General features: G+C 42.4%; 1 protein-coding gene and 1 non-coding gene across 2 annotated transcripts in view; one reads left to right on the forward strand and one right to left on the reverse strand.

Moving 5' to 3' along the window:
* Positions 1–662: 662 nt before the first annotated feature.
* The window catches only part of Greb1l (GREB1 like retinoic acid receptor coactivator), a 262649-nt gene continuing 240291 nt past the window's right edge, over positions 663–23020 (reverse strand). The window contains exons 22-33 of the mRNA XM_052155730.1: positions 19137–19684; positions 18868–18970; positions 16790–16945; positions 16397–16536; positions 15017–15178; positions 14702–14906; positions 10097–10262; positions 8703–8930; positions 7755–7896; positions 6762–6962; positions 4509–4647; positions 663–3229 (exon numbers count right to left, since the gene is read on the reverse strand). Of these exons, the coding sequence (XP_052011690.1) occupies positions 3066–3229; positions 4509–4647; positions 6762–6962; positions 7755–7896; positions 8703–8930; positions 10097–10262; positions 14702–14906; positions 15017–15178; positions 16397–16536; positions 16790–16945; positions 18868–18970; positions 19137–19684 (2354 nt within the window). The 3' untranslated portion in view covers positions 663–3065. The remainder of the gene's footprint in view (positions 3230–4508; positions 4648–6761; positions 6963–7754; positions 7897–8702; positions 8931–10096; positions 10263–14701; positions 14907–15016; positions 15179–16396; positions 16537–16789; positions 16946–18867; positions 18971–19136; positions 19685–23020) is intronic.
* Positions 12437–12563, forward strand: LOC127664242 (small nucleolar RNA SNORA33). The gene has a single exon (XR_007973109.1). It is a non-coding gene; the product is annotated as a small nucleolar RNA SNORA33 (small nucleolar RNA).

Genomic DNA, 23020 nt, shown 5'->3' on the forward strand with positions numbered 1-23020 from the left:
TATATTAGAGCTAAAAAGCCTTTTTTCTAAGAGTAGGTAAGAGTAGATGGAATTTAGAAATAAATCCAAGATTAATAATAAAACCCATAATTGAGGATTCACCAAAGTAAATACAGTTGCTTTCTATGTAGGTCTGTGTTGCAAGATATTTCACATTGAGGCAGTGAGAGACCAGTGATTGGAGGGGCGGAGGAGCTAAGAGAGGGAGGCTCTGTGGAGCAGATGAGACGAGCAAAGCAGGGAAGGAGACACAGATATCCAAATGGCTTCAGACGTATTTCTGATGTTTTGGAGAGGTTAGAAATATTGGGGTAAGATCTTATACTTGGAAGGAGTGGTACAGAGGCCTGGCCGGGTGGTATTAATTATTATTAATATTTACCCACTACAGGTCTGTTATCTGTAATTGTGTAGCAGTCTGCAGTCTTTCTAGTAGAGGTTTGGGTGGATTATAGATGCTTTAGGTAAGTTACACCTTTCATTCATCTGTTTACTTAGTTTTTTTGGGGGGGGGATTGTTGTGCCAAAATATTAGAATTTTAGAGCCATACAAGGCACGATAACAGATCTTCCAGATTTTCTTGGACATTGCCAGTATTGGAACTCATTTCACCTTTTAACATTTGGTAAAATCAGTTTAAAGAAAACAAACTTTTCGCAGCTGAGGAGTAGGAGCGAATTTTAATACATTCACCAAATGAAAGAACAAGAACATACTGTAGACATAACTTAAGACAACTTAGAGTCATAAACAAAATGTGAGGTAGACTACTAGTGAGTGAAATTCACCAGGTTTTGGTTAGAAACGTTTTACAGTAACAGTAACACAGATGCTCCTTTCTAACAATCACAAGAAGCAGTTGCATGAATTACAGCCAAAACTCGACTACAGCATTTCTAAGTTTTTAGTTTACATTCATTATTAACCTGTGTGAACTGTTACACACGCCAAGGTTCAGCAGGTCTGCAGGTAAATTACCAGGTTTGCCCTACCTCAGTGTCCTCAGGGATGGAAGAAGGTAAAATCAAACACACCAAGACATGAATTAAAAAATCATGGTGGCCTGGGCTTGTGCAATTTCATCCTTAAAGAGGACCTTGCATTCTCTAAAGAATTATATTGATTTAGGTAATTTTAAAAGATCCAAACCTTAATGAAGTTAGGCTTTGGAGACAAAGAGACGGGTAAATTGACCTTTCTCAATAATATTGGAGTGATGACCTTTTGGTTTTATTCTGGCATTTCTCTTGAACAGAGTTGGATAATATTTACAGTTCCTGATCACTTGAATTTCTAGACTGTAGCCCTAGCATAGAGTACTTGCATTAAAGTATCTTAGATCAAAAAGAATAAGCCAGTAAGAACTCAAAAGAGGCCTCTGCTCCTCATAAAATTGTTGTGGAATAATTTCAAGTATTATATTCACCTTACATAGTATTATTGGAATAGTGCACAAACAGTGGCTTTCTTGATATTACCTGCCTTGGATCCTTTCAGCAAAACAGGAACAAGTTAGATACATTCATATCTAATTGAGACTTCCCTGGAAAGTACCTCTTTGCTGAAATTCTGATGTACTAAAACTAAGGAGTAAGCATATAATAAGGCAAGGTCCTCTTTGAAGGACAATTAAAAATTGGGTTAAAAGGAATTATCCATTTAAAATACATTTAAAACATAAGTAGCTATATTAAAACCAAGAGATCTGCAGACCATTTCCATCTAATACATTCCATCTTTTGACCAGCTGTAAAGTTCTTGTTTCTCTAGATAACCAAGTCCATCATCTAACACTTGCAGTAATGCAGGTTCATTAGGGCTCTCAGGTCTTAAGACAGATTCAAGTAAAAGTGACTGTTTTAACTGGAGATAAAATCATACACATGGGCTGAGAAAAATCTGAAGACACCACAAACTAGAGCAATTTCAGTGTAAACTTCCAATAGATTATTGTAGAATATTTTCTCAATGTTTCTGATTAAAATATTTGGTTAGAAATACATAGAAACTTATGCATCCTACTGTTTATTAGTCATACACTACCCGCTAGCTTGAAAGAGTCCAAAAGACTCTTCATGGAGTCTTCTTTACTCAGGGAAAATGTCACTGATAAAATTATAAGGAAAACTTGTCTATGGTTCTGTTTTCTGTTCCACTCATTTTTATGTGTCAGTGTACCACAGTTGTTACTCACTGAGTTGTTTAAAGGATGCTAAGCCTGAGCTGATGAAACCAGCTAATTAGACTCCACAATAGAATCCCCGCATGAGATGTGGGTTTCCAGGTGCCAGCTGCCTACTTTCAACCAACACAGTGGTACAGCATAACTGCAGAGTGCATCACTGTCTACATTCTCATAGACATGGTGTGCTTAAAGACTGGTAATGGGAAAAACAATGGAGTTAAGCTCAGAGAACCTTCATAAATGCACACAGTGCCTGCTCTGCATTTACTGATTTTGTTTTTGTTCAGTTTAAATAGTAAACTTTTAACTCCTGTGGAAATTTTGCCAAAGGTTTCAATATATATAAGATTATAAATCTTAAACTAACACTGCACGGAAAAAGACAAGCTACTTTTTAAATACAAATATCTTCTACATTCTATCATTTCAGACCCCTGAGTAATACTGTACCAAAGTACAGATCTGAAGAGAAACTGAGGGTTCAGGCCTCAAGTGTTAATCTTCAATTCATTCCACACCAGTGGTGTAACACATTCAAGCTGGCTAATGCTGACAGTCCCCTGGCCCACAACGTAGTATGGCATAAAAAAATGCGGACTCCACATTTGTTCTCCAGAATATATCCTAGGGCTCCCATAGGCAGAGCACACCCTACATAACTGCCCGCTGTAGCATTGACCTGAACCTGGGTCCTGTCAGCAGAACTGAAGGACAGTGCCCCCCAAAGACCTTGGTCACATTTGGGGAGTTCTTTGGAGAAGAGATAAATATGTTGCACTTTGCTCCACAGTGATTGTACTTTAAAGGAAAAAAATCCCCAATAATTGTTTGTCCTACCCCTTGAGGGGTCTGTTTGGTGTTCTTGGTCTCTTCAAAAACTCAAACATGGCGTCCAGTAAGAAAGTAGAGAGGCTTGTCATCACTGCTATTAGCAGTTTGAAACTCATCCCGGAGGCGGAACTGCCACTCATCCTCTAACTCTAAGCGAACAATTGTTTGACGTAAGGAGCTTCTGTCTTGGCAGATGACGCACAGGGTAGCACCTTGAGGGAGGAAGTTGATTACATTGATAAAATTACTACCTTTGGAAACCAACATACAGGTTTTTAAATTATTTTATTGTACAAGTGTTCTGTCTGTACAAAATTATTATATTGTACAAATATATGCCTGCACATTAGAAGAGGGCATTTATAGATAGTTGCTAACTGCCATATGGTTGCTGGAAATTAAACTCAGGTCCTCTGGTAGAGCAGCCAGTACTCTTAACCCTGAGCCATCTCTCCAGCCCCTAGATAATTCATTTTATTCCAAGTAGTTTTGCAAGACAAGTTTCAGGATTTATTTATTATTAAGTACACTGTAGCTGTCTTCAGACACACTATAAGAGGGCATCACATCTCATTACAGATGGTTGTGAGCCACCATGTGGTTGATGGGATTTGAACTCAGGACCTCCAGAAGAGTAGTCAGTGCTCTGAACCTCTGAGCCATCTCTTTAGCCCCCCAGAGTAACACTTTTATCGTTGGCCTTGGTTCATCTTGTCAAGATTATTTGTGATGCTGAATTTGTAGCTTAATCTTAGGTAAGTTGTACCTTTTTTATGATGCAAACTTATTAAGACAACTTTACTTTCTGTGCCAGACTCAGAGTGTCTAGGAGATATAATTTTGTAATTTTTCTGCAGTTGATTTCTGAAACAATCAAATGATTTTAGACTGTATATACTGCTTATAAAAATGCATATGTAGAATCAACCTAGCTTTAACCTAACTAGGTATCAGAAGCATGTGTGTCTAGAGTAAATAACAGTAAAAGCCTATTTAAAAAAAAGTCACAGGGCCTGGAGAGATAGCTCAGTGGTTAAGAGCCTTTCTGCCTCTTGCAGAGAACCCAAGTTCAATTCCCAGTACCCACATCAGATTGCTTACAACTTTAGTTTCCAAGGTGTCTGACACCCTCTGGCCTCTGCACACATACCCACACATAAAATTGTTTTTTTAAAGTCATAGATCTTATTCACCTGCACTTAATTTAGTCTTTCGATAACAGAGCATGGTCTTCTCCAATAACAGTAGTCCTGGTTTAGAATCAATGTATCCAAATTACTGGCCATAACTTTGCTTGCTTGTGTGGCATTCAACTCTTGATTGTGTGTGTGTGTGTGTGTGTGTGTGTGTGTGTGTGTGCGCGTGCGCGTGTGCGTGTGCGTGTGCGTGTGTGTGTGTGTGTGTGTGTGTGTGTGAGAGAGAGAGAGAGAGAGAGAGAGAGAGAGAGAGAGAGAGAATAGCATTTACTTTCAAGACACTTAATTGACTTACCTTTTAGAAACTTGAATTTCTTGAGAAGATCAGCACCTACAAAAGAGTCACAGAGGTACAAGAGGAGTCCACTGAAAAACACCCCTTCACAATTGACGTTGCTGGAGTGGGGTCTGGAACTGACATAGCATATGGCTACCTGAAAGTAGTAAGCAGAAAAAAACAAAGACAAAGACATTTCAAAAGCAAATAAAGGGGCTATACTTTTGGTAAGAAATGCTGTGCCTTCCTCTTCAGTTTGGGATGCAAAGTGAAGGAGCCAAATCTTTCTCATTAATGAGTGAGTTGGTTATGCAAGCTTTGTACTTACTATTTAGTATTCAAATCTATCTCTCCTCCCTCCCCTCCTCTCCTCTGTCTCTGTCTGTCGATCTGTTCTAGAACTTGCTCTGTAGACCAGGCTGGCCTTGAACTCAGAAATCTGCCTGCCTCTGCCTCCCAAGTGTTGGAATTAAAGGCATGGACCACTACTGCCCAGTGATTTTCTATATTTTTAAGTAAATCATTATTTAACAAATATTAAGAATAGGGCTTTGTGTGTGTGTTTAATTCCCTACACTTTGGTCCTAGAGAGAGTTGGCTCAGTGGTTTAGAGCACTAGCTTTTGTTTTTCAGAAGCCCCAGGGTATTTTGTTGTTGTTGTTTTAAGATTTATTTATATGAGCACACTGTAGCTGTCTTCAGACATACCAGAAGAGGGCATCAGATCCCATTACTGATGGTTATGAGCCACCATGTAGTTGCTGGGAGTTGAACTCAGGACTTCTGAAAGAGCAGTCAGTACTCTGAACTGCTGAGACATTTCTCCAGCCCAGAAGCCCCAGATTTGTTTCCCAGTATCCACATGGCTGCTCACAATCACCTGTGACTTTAGTCCCAAGTGATCTAACCTCCATGGGTACCAGGCATGTCATAGTACACATAGAGATAAGAAAAAGCATGCTTAGCAAAGAGTAAATGTTTCACTTTGAAATAAGCTTAAAGCAGTATGAGTTAATTTGTAGGCTTTCATGTCTAGAAGACAACCACAAAAATTACAGAAAGCAACAGAATAGTTCAGAGAACAATGGAGTCACTTAAACATGGCTTGAATTCAAACAGTGGTTTCTTCAGTTAGTAGTCATATGATACTGTATAGTTCCTCATCCACATAGTAAAAAGCCTGATGGATTGAAGTAGTTTGGTACTGAGATTGTATGGACACGTGGTTGGCTCTTGTGTTTTAAGGCAGAATTCACTCTAGCTCAGGCTAGCTTCTGGCATGCTGGAATTACATACATGTGCCTTCATGCTTATCTATCAAATGGGTTTAATGTTTTATTTATAAAATTAACATTAAGTTAAAAGAGAGTGTGTGGACAAAAAGTGTGTTGGTCAGTATATGCCAAGAAAATAGTCTAAAACTCAAGAATGGGAAATTGTCTTGTTCAAATTATGGATGGTTTATTTTGCTTTGTTTTTTCTTAATTTTGGTCATATATATGCCCTGATGCACATGTGAAAACTCTGAGGACAAGTTGCAGGGTCCATCCTTTCCACTATCTGGAAGTGCACTTGTCAGGATTGACACAAGCAACTGTCCCACTGAGCCATTTCATATTGCAGACCTATGTAGATTTTGTTTGTTTGTTTTTCAAGACAGGGTTTCTCTGTGTAGCCCTGGCTGTCCCGGAACTCACTCTGTAGACCAGGCTGGCATCGGACTCAGAAATCCGCCTGCCTCCCAAGTGCTGGAATTAAAGGCGTGCGCCACCAAAGCCCATTTTTTAAGGGTATATTACATTATTGAAGATAATAAAATATATTCTCCTGATATCCCAAGGAAAAACTTATTTGCAGAAAGCTTAGTTGTAGAAGTACAAATGGCAATTCAAATACTAGACTAAAACTAGGGAAGAATGGAAAAATAGAGAGGACAGCTCTGAATGTTTCACAGAGCTTGTATTGTTCAGTAATCATTGAGCTCTTACACATGCTAAGAGACTCTGCCTGTCAAGAGCTGCATCTAAATTCACAATATGGTCTGGTAAGTGTCAACAGGTAGAGTAAGCAGCTGCTTCTGGACAAGTCACCAAGGCAGGCTATTCAGAGCCATTGACACCAGAGGTAACCATATCATTGGCTAGTTCTGATCATGTGGGATCCCTTGAATCATATTGTTATTGGCTCTCTTAGAACCATCTAAGCTTTCAATGGGACTGAAAAGGGGAAGAGATGAATATGGCACCCAGGACTAGACAGTCCCGCCTTTACCTCCTGTCCAATGTTAAGGTAGCAGTCAATGGCCAGCACAGGACTCTTGAAGTTATGGATGGCTTTAGGAAAGAGTTTATATGAGGCATGTTGAAGGAACTTCTCCAGGAGGAACTGTGCAGGAGCTGCCAGTAGTGTGTGTTCACTGTCAGGAGCACAGACGTACTGAAGGGGTAAGATGGGAGCTAAGTTCTCTGAAACCTGAAATCAGATGATCATGGGAAATGTGCCTGTCAGTGAATGAAATGCCTTAAGATCACAATGGATTGCATCCTATAACTTCCATATACATTACCCCAAAAGAATACCTGAAATTATACAGCACTGAACCCTACATGAATGTTTATACACACAAACACTATAATTTCTAAATTAGGCACAGAATATATGTTTAGTGTCTTGACTCAAAGCATAGTATTTTCAGGCCATGGTTGACAATGGTAAGCTCCAGATAAAGGAGGACTCCCATGGGCTGGAGAGCAGGCTCAGTGGTTGAGAGCATTAGCTATTTTTGCAGAGGATCAAGGTTCCCTATAGCCACCATAACTCCAGATCTAAGGGATCCAGTACCCCTTTCTGACCTCCAAAGGCATCAGGCACGTGTACATACATACACATATGCAGTAGATTCATACATATAAAGTAAAAAACATGGGAGGCAGAGACAAGTAGATCTCTGAGTTGGAGGCCAGCCTTGACTACATAATTTCTGGACAACTATGTAGAGACCTGTCTCAAAACCAAAAACAAAAACAAACTCATAAGTAAGCAAGCTTTGATGTAATCTTTAAGGCTTAACTCTGCAACAATTTTGTTGAATTACCAAAAGTGAAGTTTTTGTTGTAGCTGAGCCCTCACTGACAAATGAAGCTGCACATCTATGAGGATTCCCCAGGGTTACTTCCATGCCCATGTGCCAGTACCTTAGTACAAAGCTATAAGAAAGCACTTGTGTTTCTTTTCAACAGTAGCATCAAACCTTATAAGACTTACCATGAGCTTTGGTTTAATGATAAAGTCCCTTTGCCCTCCAACCTGAACGTGTTTCTTCATGAGACTGAAGTTATTAAAGCGGCAGATGAGGAGGCCACTACTGTTTGTTCTCAGGTTAAAGTCAACATCTTCACAGAAATACCTAAATCATAACCACAATGATAGGTTTCTTTGACTGTCTGCCACATCTCAACTATGATAACTACACAGAGAAATGAGTGACAGGTATGAGGAGGACCCAAAACATGGACCATATCCTTGGGAAGTTGGCCCTCGCTCTCCTTATTTGAACATTATAAGCTTTTAAGGAAGGAGGAACCTTCTTTAAATGTTTTAGGTAACTTATCAGAAACAGGACTTTACATCCTGTGTGTTCAGCAGGAAAGCCAGAGGTCTTGTGGTTTTAAAATTCTGGTTACAGACTGGATGAAGCAGTGGGTATGCTAACAGCTACAGGATGAGGTTGGATATTAAAGAATGACTTTGTGGTCTCTAATACCATTCCTTGGCCATTTGAGGTTTCTCAGGAATGTGGTATGATTAATTAAATCCTGCCTTCTCCCTATTGAAGCTGTGGGACTTACAACACTGGAGAGAGTATTTTCCTTCCCAGTTCTGAGGATGAATATGGGGTTAATATTGGACATTCACAGGTCTACACATTGACCATTATTGATTTAACAGATTTTGTTTCTACTTGAATTCTTGATAAATAATCAGATGGCTAACCTGTATATTTTTGCATAACAATATAAAGGGTCTAGGTCATGCTAGGTGTGGGAGCACACACCTGCAGTGCCAGTACTCAGTAGGATCACAAATGTGAGGCCACCCTGGACCACATAAGGAGTTCTGGGCTTATTCTCCAAGCAAAATAAAAACAATGTAGAAGTGGGCAACACCCTCTGGTAGATGACAGGATGACCTGCATCCATGAGTCTAACCTACCTGTTGAAGTCATACTGTACATTCTGAGTTAGGTCTATATTGAGGAGAATGAAGTCATGCACATGACATCTTGAGAACGGTGACTTTAGGCTCTGTGAAGTCAGCTTGCTGTTCCATTTCTGTATGCCCAGGATTGCGTAGTGGATAATTTTTGGCGTGGCTTCAATATGCTGCAAGACACTCTTCAGGGACACATTCTTACTGGAAATTCCTGCTTCTGTAGGCTGGCTATAAAATGTAAAGTTAGTTTATGAAGAACCAACACCTCTCTCTCTTTCTCTCTCTCTCTCTCTCTCTCTCTCTCTCTCTCTCTCTCTCTCTCTCTCTCTCTCTCTGTGTGTGTGTGTGTGTGTGTGTGTGTGTGTAAATATTCCTGTAAATAATATAATAAGATAATTCACATTAAGTCCACTCATACTACCTGTCATGATTAAATCAGAGAAGCTGGCCTTTGGTGGTGGATCTTACCACCTTTACAACAAAAAAGGAAGTAATCTAGTTTATGTTTCAAAGTGAATAATGAACTTGAGTTGCCAAAGCTATAACCAGGGGTTAAAAGTACAGAAACATCCAGTTCTGTTAATTACATATAATAAACAATTCTATGCACACTTCACTGATTTCAAGTCCAGAGAAGAAATGATGGGAAATCAGTGTTTCATTAAGGATACTGTTGAATTTTAGCAGCAATTTAACAACCAGCATATTATTTAGCATTCCCCTCAACTATCCACTACTTAGCATCTGTAAGGAATTATAGAGTGTCAACACTGCTCTAGGAAAACCCCTGATGGGCTTAGGGGTAATATAACTTCCTCTCTTTCCCTCATGTGAGGGTTTATATAAATGAATCACAGTATCAGAACATTTTTGTTGGTTTTTTGCAGTGGCAGCAGCAGGGATGGGCATAGATTTGCCTAGAACTTGCTATGTAAAACAGGCTGGTCTCAAACTCAAAGAGGTTGTCTGGGACTAAAAGTGTATATACCACTACACCTGGCCCAGAACAGATTTTGCAGCTAAGCAATACCAGGATGTGGAAAAGGCCCAGGAACTTAATGACATGTTCTCTTTAAAATAAAAATCTCGGGCTGGAGAGATGGCTCAGTAGTTAAGAGTACTGACTGCTCTTCCTGAGTTCAATTCCCAGCAACCACATGATGGCTCACAACCATCTGTAATGGGGATCCAATGCCCTCTTTCTGAAGTCAGCAACAGTGTACTCAAAGATATAAGATAAAGCTTTAAAAAAAATCTCTATGTAACCAGTGAGAGTAGTCTCGTGATCTGCTTTGCTCAGGAAAACTGTATCTTAATTTTTCCTAAATATATCTTGTTTAGATCATTGTTGCATAACTACCCACACACACACAACTTCTTGGAAGTATCACTACCTGGTTTGTTCCTGAACACTGTGAATGTTCCACAGGACACAGGAATCATCCATCACAACAATGAAAGGCCAGACACACTGCCGTTTGACTCCCAGCTCCTCTAGGCGATTCCTTTCCAGTTCTAGGTTGTGATATGACAGCTCCTTAATGAGGAACCTAGCAGCACCTGGAAGGCAGTACAACCACAACTTTTCATCCTTCACTCAGATTAGGCACATTACCTCCACTGGCATGTTGTTTACACAGGGATGGGGCATGCTGGAGAGATGATGCACAGGATGCTAGTTTGGTTCCTAGCACCCATGTCAGGAAGCTCTAGGGAGAATCTGATGCTTTTAGCCTATGGGTACCTGCACTTATGCACAGTCACATAATTTTTGAAAATTCTCCAAAATAAATGTCCTTGGGAAAATAAAGATTCCTGGAACCCATTACTAGAGATTCACTTGTGTAAGTAGTGAAGGCCAGAAACAAATCTGATGTTGTATGACTTGCACTCTGAAGAATATACTTCAAGAATTCTACTTCTCTGATAATACAACAGGACACCTCAGACAGCAGATGAAATGGTGACTAGTGACTTACAACATGACAAACAGCTTGCTCTTAGAGGCAGCTACTCACAACCTGCCTCACAGCCAGGGCCATGGAGAGTGCCAACAGCACCTATGAAGCTTCAAGAAATGGGGGCGCCCCATTCTAGATCTGCATTTTGCAAAAGATAGGGTAGTACAGTCAGTGTATGGTACAGAGCATGAGAACAGACCAGAGACAAGCTGCCTGGCAAATGAGTTAATTCTACTGAGCTTTGGTTTCCTTACCTCTAAGAAGTAATGACAGTTATATGTGGTCTGGATGGTGCCTAGCATATAGCAAGTACTGTAAGTAATGTAAATGATAATTAAGATGAATTAGCTAAAAATTTTAAATGAAACCTAATGAAACAAAATATGAATTATAATGAAAAGGGCTAGTTAATGTATGGAAGAACACTAAACAGTAGGATTAGATAAAGGTAATACTAGAATTTAGGAACATCTACCTCGCAAGAATCTGTGAAATACTTTGCATTTTCAACAGAATATGGATCACATAGGAAAAATTGACAGCTAACATGGCAGTCAGTGGTGAAAGACCAAAGGTTTTCCAGCTATGATCAGGAACAAGAAAATGATGCCTGTGTCCACTTAACAGTACTAGAAGTCCTAGCCAGAACAATTAGGCAAGAAAAGGAAAGTGAACTGAATTAGGAAATACTAACATGATATTCCATGACCATATATCACACATATGGAGAAGATGCATAGAAAACTTAGAATTGATAAGATAATTCAGCAATTTAAAAGAACAGTCTAGGGAATTTAGTTTTTTTAATAGCATGAAAAAGTAAAATACTTAGGAATACACTTAGCCAAGAGGGCAAAAAGACAGTATAATGAAAAACACTGTTTTGTAGATAACCATACTTCCTAAAGATAAACAACTTGGTGCATTTACTAAAATGTCTTTATAGAAGTAGAAAAAAATTATTCTTAATGGAATCAGGGCACCTCAAATTGCACTCAAAGTGGAGGTCTTATTGATGTAGGCAATTATTTTATTTTTCAAATAGCAGCTCAGTGTGTGAAAATAGATAAATTGGGTTATCTCAAACTAAGATACATGCTTCTGAAGCCAAATCAGCAGAGTTGAGACAACCTACAAAAATAAGGCAGCACACAGAGTGGGACAAAATATTTGCAAACTACTGATACAACAAGGGGCTAATATATAAGGAACTCAAAAAAAAAAAACTGAGTAGCAAATAATTCATTTAGAAAGTGGGCTGACTTGGAAAGACTGCATAACTCTATTCTTAGCACTTGAGAAATCTAGATAGGAGAATCACCAGTTCAAGACTGGTTATGGCTACCTAGCAAGACCACTCCAAATAGCCCACAACCATAAATGCTTAATATCACTAACCATCAAGGAATACAACTCAAAGCTATAGTGATGGCATCTCACCTCAGAATGGCTGGCTCTAAAATATATCATTAAAATGATTGCTCGATGCTGACAAGGGTTCAGCGGGAAAGGATCGCATACATGTTGAAGGAGCAGCTATCATAGAATGTGTGCAAAATCCTAAAGCAACTGAAACTGGAAGTGCCATTTAATTCAGCCAGTCCACTGGTTGGTGTATTTCCAAGAGAGAGATAACCATTATATTGAAGAGACACTTGCAGTCGCACATCTGTTCACATCTTCAATAATGGGATCAACCTAAATTCCCATAGATAAAGACAATACGAGAACATAGGATATTTTTGGGGCCATAAAAAGAATGGAATCCTAAGTGTGTCAAATAGTCTGCCTATCTGAATGTGGTTCTTCAGAACTTTTGAAAAATTTGGCAATAGTGATGCCATGTTGTGAGCCTGAAGAACAACTAAAGTCTTTTAGGTCCCTGAAAATGGCTACAATATTGTGATATTGAAAACCATTTTTATAAACTTACAATTAAAATTTCATTGTAACTAGCTTTAAGAATTTAATCTTGAAAACCGTAAACAGCACATAGATTTTTTTTTTATCAGACTGAGGCAAATAATTCAGGCTAAGGATGTCATTAAGTACTTCAAATGCAAGAAATGAACAACAAAATAATGGCTTGTAAAAAACAAAGTAGGCTGGAGAGATGGTTAAGAGCACACGTTGTTCTTCCTGAGGACTCAGGTTCAATTCTCAGCACCCACAAGGCAGCTCACACTTGTCTATAACTCCAGTTCCAGAGGGTGTAACACCCTCACAGGGACATAAATGCAGGTAAAATACCAATGCACATGAAATAAAAACAATTTTTAAAAAAGGAAGCCAGGTGATAGTGGCACATGCTGTAATCTCAGCACTTGGAAGCAGAGGAAGGTGGATTTCTGAGTTCAAGGGCAGCCTGGGCTACAGAGCAAGTTGCTGTCTTGAAAAACAAAACAAAAAGCCATCAACAAAAAGGAGTCTTGATAAGTGAATCCAGCGAGAAAGAAAAGAACTTAGTAAAAGATGGTCAGTAAAGACTGGGAGGGGCAAGAGGAAGGGATGGAAAGCAGTCCAGGAAAGAGCACTAAACAGGAGTTAGTTTCCTGAAGCATAATGGATTAACTTGGTTTAAAACAACACGTGATACATTTCCAAATGACTGTAAGAATACAAAACCCCCAATACATAAAAGTGATTCCTAAAGGAAGAGCATATATTATTATTATATATTACATACATTATCATAGCCCATACAAGTTTGCAAATATGTGTAATTTTTTTAAAGTTGCAGGTTTTATACTTCCTCCTTTCAAAACTCCAAGTTGTATGCTAGTGACATAAGGGCAGATATATAGTCCCGAAATAAACATATATGTCAGGGGTGCCAATGCTATTCATTGCAGAAGATCTCTTTTCAGTAGTAGTGCTGTAGCATCTCATAGCCACATGAAAAAATGCTGTGTCCTTATTGCATGAGAAATTAATTAAAATGTTTCAGTGACCAATGCAAAAGTCAGCATTACAGAGCATTTAGAAGGAAACAAAGCACGGAATAATGACTGGCAGTGGTCTGTGTTTGGGGACAACATCCACCAAGGGAAATAGACAAACAGGACTCCATCAAAACTAAGAACTTCAGGACACCAAGGGCACTATTAACACTGGAATGGGTAAAGATATAAAATGACATTTGCTGAGTTAATATTGAAATATAAAAGACCTCTGTAAATTAACAGAGTGATCCAGGTGAAGACATGAGTAGAGGACTTTGGAAGACATTTTTCTAAAGAAGACACAGCCTAAATATATGGGAATGCTCAGTAGCTATGCTTTGTGGCATGTGCTGCGGTATTAACTACGTGGGTGACTGAGGCAGGAGATCACTTGAAACATTTGAGAGGCCTGAACTTCAGTGCTCAGCGCTGAAGTGAGGGGAAGAGTATAGTCACAAATCATTACAGAACTGCAAATTAAAATCACAGGTAAGTGCCCAGAAGGGTACAGCTCTGAAACACTGGTTTACTTAGTAGTTTCTTGTGTATGGGAAATGAAAGTGACCTAGACACCCCTAGTGCCCACATTCAACAGGTGATGTTCCTCTCTGGGAGAGTGTCTTGATGTTCTTTTTCCCGTGAAAAAGCAGGGTTGAATCTGCCTGACACTTGCCTTGTATCACAAGTAGATGTCTTGACTAGAACTTGCCTTATGCCCCTCACAGGACATGGTAGAGAGCCCCTTTAAATCATCACTACCCACACTAAGAACATGTCTCTTCTCAGGGGTACATTCTGGCCCTAGAATGTCCTGCTCAGAAATATTGGGAGTCTACACTAAGAAGATTCCCAGCCCTTCTCAGGGTGTTTAATATTCCAGTCATTTAGTCCTTACTAGTCTTCAGAAGTTAAACATTCTGAAAAACTAAGCAAAAAATGTTAGGGTATGTAAAATTACAGAACAGGGGAGAGGCAAGAACTCAGAGTTAAAAGATCTCTGGTTACAGGGCAGGGCAATTCCCAAAGGCAACCTCTGGAAAATAATGGAGTCCAGTTTGTCTTCTTAGCCCTTCTCCTACCCCAAGGGCACTCTTACCCACGCCTGCATTATTGAACATGCCAGGAAGCACCAGCATGATGTGGTTGGGCCAGTATTTTCGGTATAGTGGCATCTCATATTCTTTGACTACCAAGAGGTGAAGGTGGCTGATGCCCTCCATGGCATGGAAAAGGTTTAGGAGTCCATGCTCGTGGCGACCACTGGAAGGAGTGAAAATAGGGCTCTTGACTGCATTTAGATTCTGTGGAAAGGAACAAAAGAGACAAAATGGGAAAGTAAACCCTCAGATACTGACAGCTCAAAGAACCTCCACCTAGGGCCCAAAGACCTCACACCCAACACCCAGCCCACCTTGTCAGAAACCAGGGGCAGCCGCATGCTTTCCAGATGTCTGCCCTGCTTGCTGAAGACAAAATGGTTCTCTTTGGACTTGGGGATGATGAAATAGAGCTGGACTTCTTCTCCCAACATAGAAGAGGAGAACGTGAATGCGTGAAGGGTGGAATCAGACATCTAGATTTGCAAAGAAGATAGGTCAGTATGGGTTTCGAAACATCCTGGCCATTCTTTTAGATTTTTGACACAAGTAACTAACATGAATAAGTACCACCAGACATTCTGCTGTGAGGAGCAACATGTGAAAGGTTTTATCATCTACTAGCTGTCCCTTGTGCAAGAGCCAACTATGCAGCACCAATAAAGACTCCAAGGGTAAGTCACATTGGCACTGCCTGTATTCTGCATACCCTTAGGACAAATACTCAGTCTTAAAGACAAACATCTCTATGGGTTTCCCCATTATATATCTTCTCCAGATACCAGTCACAGGATAGTTCTGCTCTGAGAGTCAGACTAAACACTTTAAGTATTGGCTCTTAGATCGTAAGGCTAGAGTTAGAAATATATCTGAGGTACCATCTTTTCTGGTTACAGTGGAGGATGAAGGGATTCAGTGGTTAGTGCAGAACTCTGACATCAGGGAAAGACCATGTGGCTCATGAAAGTCAAGAATAAATCCAACCTGTCTGTAAAGCTGTTGGGAAGTTCACATGCTCAGGAACCCATCTCCATAAATATTTATAAAATGGGTCTTTATGGGATGTACAGTGAAACCAAAACTGTTAGCAGACTAGTAACCCAGTAAGAAAACAATGTGATACAACAGGTAAACAGTTAACTTGTAACCTAATTTCCTATGCACTCTTTCTAGTATCTGTTGAATTTCAGAATATGCTTTTAAGGGGCTGGGGGTGGGGGCATGGTTCTGAGAACCAGGTTTAGAGAATTTGCTCAGTACAGCCTTGAAGCCAGAGGGTCTCAGGTGCTCAGTGCCAAGACATAAAGCTCCCAGAGAGAAATGGGGAGATGGGGACATAACATGGAACTGTTTCTGCCTTCTGTGTATACAGATACACTAGGTGAAAAGATGCTTAAGGGGCTGGGAGTGCTAGAATATGCATTATCATTTGCAAAGCCCTGGGATATATGTATACCTAACACCCAAAATATGAGAAAATAAAACCAGGCATGTGGGCATGCCTGTAACTCCATTCAGTGTGCTGGAGGATGTGAGTTTGAGGCCATCTTGAACAGGGGGAGGAGACAAGTGCTGGGTGACAGAGTTTCTCTGGGACCTGAAGCCAGGAGTCTCAGATTTCACCCTACCCTCTCCACCTCACAGACAGGGTCCACATGGGCAACAGAGCTGGCAGGCGAGGGCAGAGGCTGCACCTGGGAGGCGGGGGTGAAGTCCATGTACTGGTGGCATTGTTCACAGTGGTGGAAGGTATTGTAGGCAGCGTACTGGGTCAGCATCATAGACATGGTTTCTCGTTTCCGAGGCTCCTCAACTTTGTATTCTTTTATTACTTCTGCGTATAAAGGGAGGGAGGAGAAACGGTTATTTCCATGGCACAAACATGAAGCTTGGAAAGAAATGCTCATTTCTCATAAGGACTTTTCAAAGAACTGTATTTTGAGCCCTGACAAGCAAGTTTAAAAATCAAGATATATGTATGTGCATGTTAATGTTTAAGAGTGAACTGTGTCCCTGGCCCACCTCAAGTCCTGATGTAGAGTTCCCTTGACCTCCACAGAGCCATGCCCGACTCTGCACGCACTGACCTTGTTTGAGCCCAGCCAGCTTCTCGCTGTAGACCAGGCTCATCAGACTGTACTTGGGGTCATGCACGCTGACGTCGAAAGGCATTTTGCTGAAGGTCTCGATGTCAGGCCAGGGCCCTCCCTCTGACTGGCTCAGTTCACTGTTATCACTGTGATCTAGGGCAGGGCAGGGCACAGGACAGGTGGGTCACTTCCCTCCTCACCACCAAGTGAATACCTGCATCACCTCCATCATGAGGCACAAAGCCCAGGGAGACATTTCTGAGAAAGAAGCTCTCTTATCCCACAGTAGAAGGAACCAAAATTTCCTTCAGACTTTTCATTGGGAAGAGGATTTTCCCTCACTAGCCCTGAATTAGCCCAGTTCACAAACTCCTATGCCATTAGATCCAGAGTCTGTCAATTCTCCTTAGAAACATACTTATATGGGTGATCAAACTCTCAGCTTGAGCCTTGGGGTTTTAAGGCACTGATGTCCTGGATGATTTGGTTATTGTTGTTTCTCAGTAGTGGGGCTGAATGGGCAGCATCACAGATCCCAGGCAAGCGCTTACCACTGAACCATGGCCCCAGACCCTATAAAAACTGGAGATAAAGATGGCTAATCTTGGTTGTCAATTTGACCACATCTGAAATCAACTAAAACTCATATAGCTGTGCACACCTGTGAAGGATCTTTTTGACTGGATAGTTTGAAGTCAGAAGACCCATTTTAAATCTGGGTCACACCAGTTGGCAGTGTACATCAAAGGACATGGAAGAGGGAATCTTTTCCTTTATGTGTGCTTGTTTTCACTTTTGCTAGCAAGTTCTTCTATCCTACTGCTATGGCATTACTACCTACATTTTTGGAATTCCAATATGGACCAAATACCAACAGAGATACCCAGCCTGGTGGACTGAAAAACTGTCAAATTCTTGGCCTTTCCCTTGGGAGAGAGCCCTTGTTGCACTGGGAAGACTGTAGCCTGTAAGCCACTCTAATACATTTTAATATAAATAGATTTACTCCCTCAGTTCTGTATTTCTAGAGAACCCTGATTAATGCACATTCTCCGGAGGTTGACCAGGTTTAGCTTGTATCTGTTAGAGCCCAGGCAAACCTTGGTGGTATCCCTCTTCTGCCTTAGCTGGGATTACAGCCAGGACACTGGGCCTGAAGCTGCCTGAAGTCCCAGTGTATGTGGTTCATTAGAACTAGTGAGTGTTCTCTACTCCAGCACACACTCATTTCCTCCCATCCTCCTCCAAGAGCAGTGAAGACAAAATCTTTACCCAGATGCCAGCCTTTGGGCACTTCTGGAGCTTGAATCTTTGTCCCAACCCTTAGTAATCATTGCCTCTAGGCACAAATTTAACCATTCAAAGTACCAGGTTCTTGTAGGTCTCAGAGACATTGGGGATGGGAGAATCAAGGTGCTAAGACAGTGGTAGGCACATAGTATATGTACAATAGATGATGTTCATTATTAATGTATAAATTCAAAATGTAGTTGAGGCTAGCTCAATAGATCAATAGCTTTGCAGTCAGCTCAGTGACCTGAGTAGAGGACACCCCAAAGCTGTCTTCTCACTTCAACACATCATACCTGTGGCAGGCCACACACCCCTCCCATACACACACATGCACAATTACATGTAATAATTTTCTAATGTAACATGAACTGCTTTGGGGAAAAGCCCAAGATTAGAGTATAGCTATTATCCTTTTAATATAAATGACATTTGATTTTTCCCAGAGTTATGTAACAGAGAATGCGTTGGCAGACCAAGGAGAGATCACATGACTTCTATAGCCACATCTTGGGTAAAATCAAAGGCCGTGATGCCAGAGAGCATATGGCAGAGCTGGCAAGGACCATAGGGTTTACCTGTCTAGGCAATGAACCTACCTACCAAAACTGTATGAAACACAGCTTGCTGCACACTGGAGAGTCCTCCAGAAGCTAAAAGCCTCTTGCTGGTCATCTTGTCTTCAGCCTCATGAGAGCTTTGCAACTTAGATAGCCTAGACACCCACAGGGAGAAGCAACCCTGGCTCCTGGGTCTCATGCCTTGGTCCTAGTGTCAAGGCTCACCTGTGTTTATTTCTTCTTCATCATACACGTCCACCTCCAGCAGTCGGATGAGCATTCGGAAAAGGATCCTAAGGAACTGTAAATAGGAGCCAGTCTTTCCCACCTGATGTAGATGTTTTCAATTGAGGAAGGGTGGAAGAAGGAAAAAGAAAAGAGATTTCTTTCACACTTTGGCTCTTCAGCTAAGGTCTGAAGAGGTCTTCTGCCGCTCCTGCCAACCCCCAAGATGTCCCTGACAGCCAAGACAGGGTCCCTTGTTCTATCCCTACCTGGGGGGGCCCAGTGAGCAGCAGCCGCCTCGGGTGCAAGGTTTGGGCGCCTGAGATGGGGTCTGGCTGGTTGCTATAGTCAGCATGGTGCTGCCGGGCTGAGGTCCACTGGCGGTAATAAAGGGACTGCTCCTCGCTGCTCATGTCTTTGTGCAGGCCTGGCCGCAGGGAGCTCACCCAGGCCACATCCGCATGGGGTAGCAAGGTTGAGGAGGATGGCAGCCTGCTGCCCTTCTGGGATCCCAGCAGGCAGTATGCAGCTTTGGATAAGATGACCACGGGGGGCAGGGCTGTGTGCAGGCCCCAGGGCTGCCCTGACCACGCAAGAGTCTGGGCACTTGAGGATGAGGACGAAGAAGGCTTGGAGGTGGTGCTACTGGCCATCGGAGGGCCCAAGGAGTCACACTCCTGCTTCAGGATCTCCCCAGCCCCGGCAGTGCTGGCAGAGACCCCTTCATCCAGGCGAATGCTGGTCGTGGGGGTCAGAGGCTGCTGCTGGGGTTTGCCAGCTGTGCTAGAAGAACTCACCCCATTCTCCACGATGGAACCTGGAAGAGGACAGTGGAACTCATCCTGTTCCCATCCCTCCCTGATGTCAAGGTCACTACTGACTACCCATGCCTCAAAACAAAACTCAAAACCCCAAACCTAAACAAACACCACCACCACCAGCAGCGGCAACAATAAAACCTTTGGAACTGCAGACACAGTGATAGACTATTCTTTCTGCCTCAGTCTCCCACTGCTCCCTCCTGTTCCCTTGCCCTGGGTTGTGGGCGGAGTTGGCCAATGGAAGACAACAGCTAGAAGTTGGGTTTTTTCCCCCTGGCTTCCTTCCCAAATTGTCCCCCTGGATGACACCTTTCTCCAGGAAGCCCAGCAGGGTTCACTGGGTCACTAGATCCTAGTACTTTGCTGCCTATTGTTCCTTTCCTGGAGCCTTCCTGAGTAGTCCCTCTCTTAAGGTGTTCTCCCAGCTCCTCTCTCAGATGGCAGTGGACTCAGAGGCTCTACAGTCAAGTCTTTTTCAGTGACACTTGCAGCCTTGGTAGCTGAGAGCCTTACACATCAAAGTTCCCCAGTCTGTAGCCATTTCCTAAACCAAGGTAGGAATGCCCTCTCTACAGGAGGACATTAGACCTGCTCCAGATAAGGAGTTGAGTCTCCATTCTCTTTACTTCGTTAACTTTAAGTAATCTTTTCTGTAGTGAATGAGCTTCCTAATACTCATGGTTGAAGACCCTCTCTGAGCTCAAATGGGTGCTGTCCAGCCTTGCAGTTCCAAGTCCCAGCGATGGGAGAACTGACAGAGTAACCATTAACTGCAGTTGTTAAAAGTAAACCTCTCTTGGGCTGGAGAGATGGCTGAGTAGTTAAGAGCATATACTGCTCTTCAGAGACCCCAAGTTTAAGTCCCAGCACCTATGTCAGGTGACTCACAAAGGCCTGTAACTCCTGAGGATCCAGTGCCTATGGTCTCTGTGGAAACTGCATCCTTGTGCACATATCCCCCCAAATGCACACACACACACACACACACACACACACGAATGCATGCAAACACCTATTAAAAAGAATAGAAGTACTTTTCTCAAAAAGCAAGGTTTTGCCAGGCGGCGATGGCGCACGCCTGTAATCCCAGCACTCTGGGAGGCAGGTGGATTTCTGAGTTCGAGGCCAGCCTGGTCTATAGAGTGAGTTCTAGGACAGCTGGGGCTATACAGAGAAACCCTGTCTCGAAAAAACCAAATCCAAAACAAAAGGCAAGACTTTCTACTGCTCCTGTGACCATGGGGACTTCTGGCTGTTGAGATCAGTGCCCTAGTCCACATTGTTTGTATCAAACAGTGCTCCCTGCTCCATTTCAGAGGGAGAATGACTGCATCAGCCTGCATGGGCTGAGAAACTGCACCATCTGTGGCTTACCCATCCAGCACTGAATGATCAATGACTTGCTCCTGGAAATAAGAAGGGAGCCACCCTGTAAGTTTACTGGGGTGAATTGAAACTGCAGGGGACATGAGTATATTTAAATCCTATAGAACTTATTGGACACACTAGACCAAGGAAAAGGTATGGAGTTCCCTCTCCTGACCCCTATAAAGTTACAGACACCTAACAGTGATAACATGGTCCCAGGACCATGTCATCTGCTGCCAAGGACCAAGGATGTCCTCCCTACCCTTAAAACTTGAGCTGAGGCTGGGCAGTGGTGGCGCACGCCTGTAATCCCAGCACTTGGGAGGCAGAGGCAGGCGGATTTCTGAGTTCGAGGCCAGCCTGGTCTACAGAGTGAGTTCCAGGACAGCCAGGGCTACACAGAGAAATCCTGTCTCAAAAAAACAAAACAAACAAAAAAAAAAAAACAAAAAAACCCTTGAGCTGAGCTCCCTGTTGTTGCCACAGCCTTTGGACAGGACAGCCTGCCTGTCTACCTGTTCCCCATCTGGACCTGGACTTAACCTATCCTTTTTTGGTTCCTGATCCATTTCCTGCTTTGAGCCCTGCTCCAGCCTTTCATCCAGCTGTTGAACACCGCAGCTTCACTTGGAACCTGACAACAGCCCCTCCTGGCTTTCCACTGATTTGTTTTTAATACTGGCTTGTTTTTCTCCACCCATTTCTGAAACCTCCTGGACTCTGCTGCACCCTCTTTAACTTGCTTTCATTCTGACACATTTGTATACATCTGTACATACATGCATACATACATACATCTATTCATCCATTCATCCATTGAATCATCCATACATACATAATTGTGTGCTGTCTGATATGAGAGTTAATAGTAATTAATATTGGAATAAAGAACCTGCATTTGCCTCAGTCAGGTTTCCAATGAAGGCAGATTACATAATAAATCACTGTCACTGCAGCCACCAAACCGGGTGAGTTTGTTACTGAATTCTGACATTGTGAAAGAACACATATGTGACCATCAGCATACTGCACACATGACATCAGGCACTTGGCAGAGCCTGTCTCCCACTTTCTTCAGCCGTGGCATCCTTGAGGGAGTCCAGGGGCTAAGGTCTGTAGAGTCTGAGTTTTTGGTGTTGTCATGAGACTTTTGTGGGTTTATCTGAGCAAGTCAGGACACTGTTGGTGAGTGGGGCAGAGAGTAGAGGGGGATGTGACTGAAAAGCCACTGGTGGGACAGCCAGAGTGACACCTCAGCTTCTATGAGCACTTCTGCGCTTGCAGAAGACTGGGGCTCAGCTCCCAGTACCCACATGACAGTTTACAACTGTTAACAACTCCAGTTCCAGGGGACCTGATACCTTCTTCTGACTTCCATGAGCATCAGGCATTCAGGTGGTATATCTACATACAGGTCAGCAAAATACACATATGATAAGTTTTAAATCTCTTTTTAAAGAGAGCCACTAGGAAGGGGACAGTTTTCCCCACCCACTCATTTCCCTTCCCCCACCCACTCATTTCCCTTCCCCACCCACTCATTTCCCTTCCCCACCCACTCATTTCCCTTCCCCACCCACTCATTTCCCTTCCCCTACCCACTCATTTCCCTTCCCCACCCACTCATTTCCCTTCCCCACCCACTCATTTCCCTTCCCCACCCACTCATTTCCCTTCCCCTACCCACTCATTTCCCTTCCCCACCCAATCATTTCCCTTCCCCTACCCACTCATTTTCCTTCCCCACCCACTCATTTCCCTTCCCCCACCCACTCATTTCCCTTCCCCCACCCACTCATTTCCCTTCCCCTACCCACTCATTTCCCTTCCCCTACCTACTCATTTCCCTTCCCCACCCACTCATTTCCCTTCCCCACCCACTCATTTCCCTTCCCCACCCACTCATTTCCCTTCCCCCACCCACTCATTTCCCTTCCCCCACCCACTCATTTCCCTTCCCCACC

This window comes from Apodemus sylvaticus, chromosome 13 (assembly GCF_947179515.1).
Source record: "Apodemus sylvaticus chromosome 13, mApoSyl1.1, whole genome shotgun sequence".
In the NCBI taxonomy this organism is placed as follows: Eukaryota; Metazoa; Chordata; class Mammalia; order Rodentia; family Muridae; genus Apodemus; species Apodemus sylvaticus.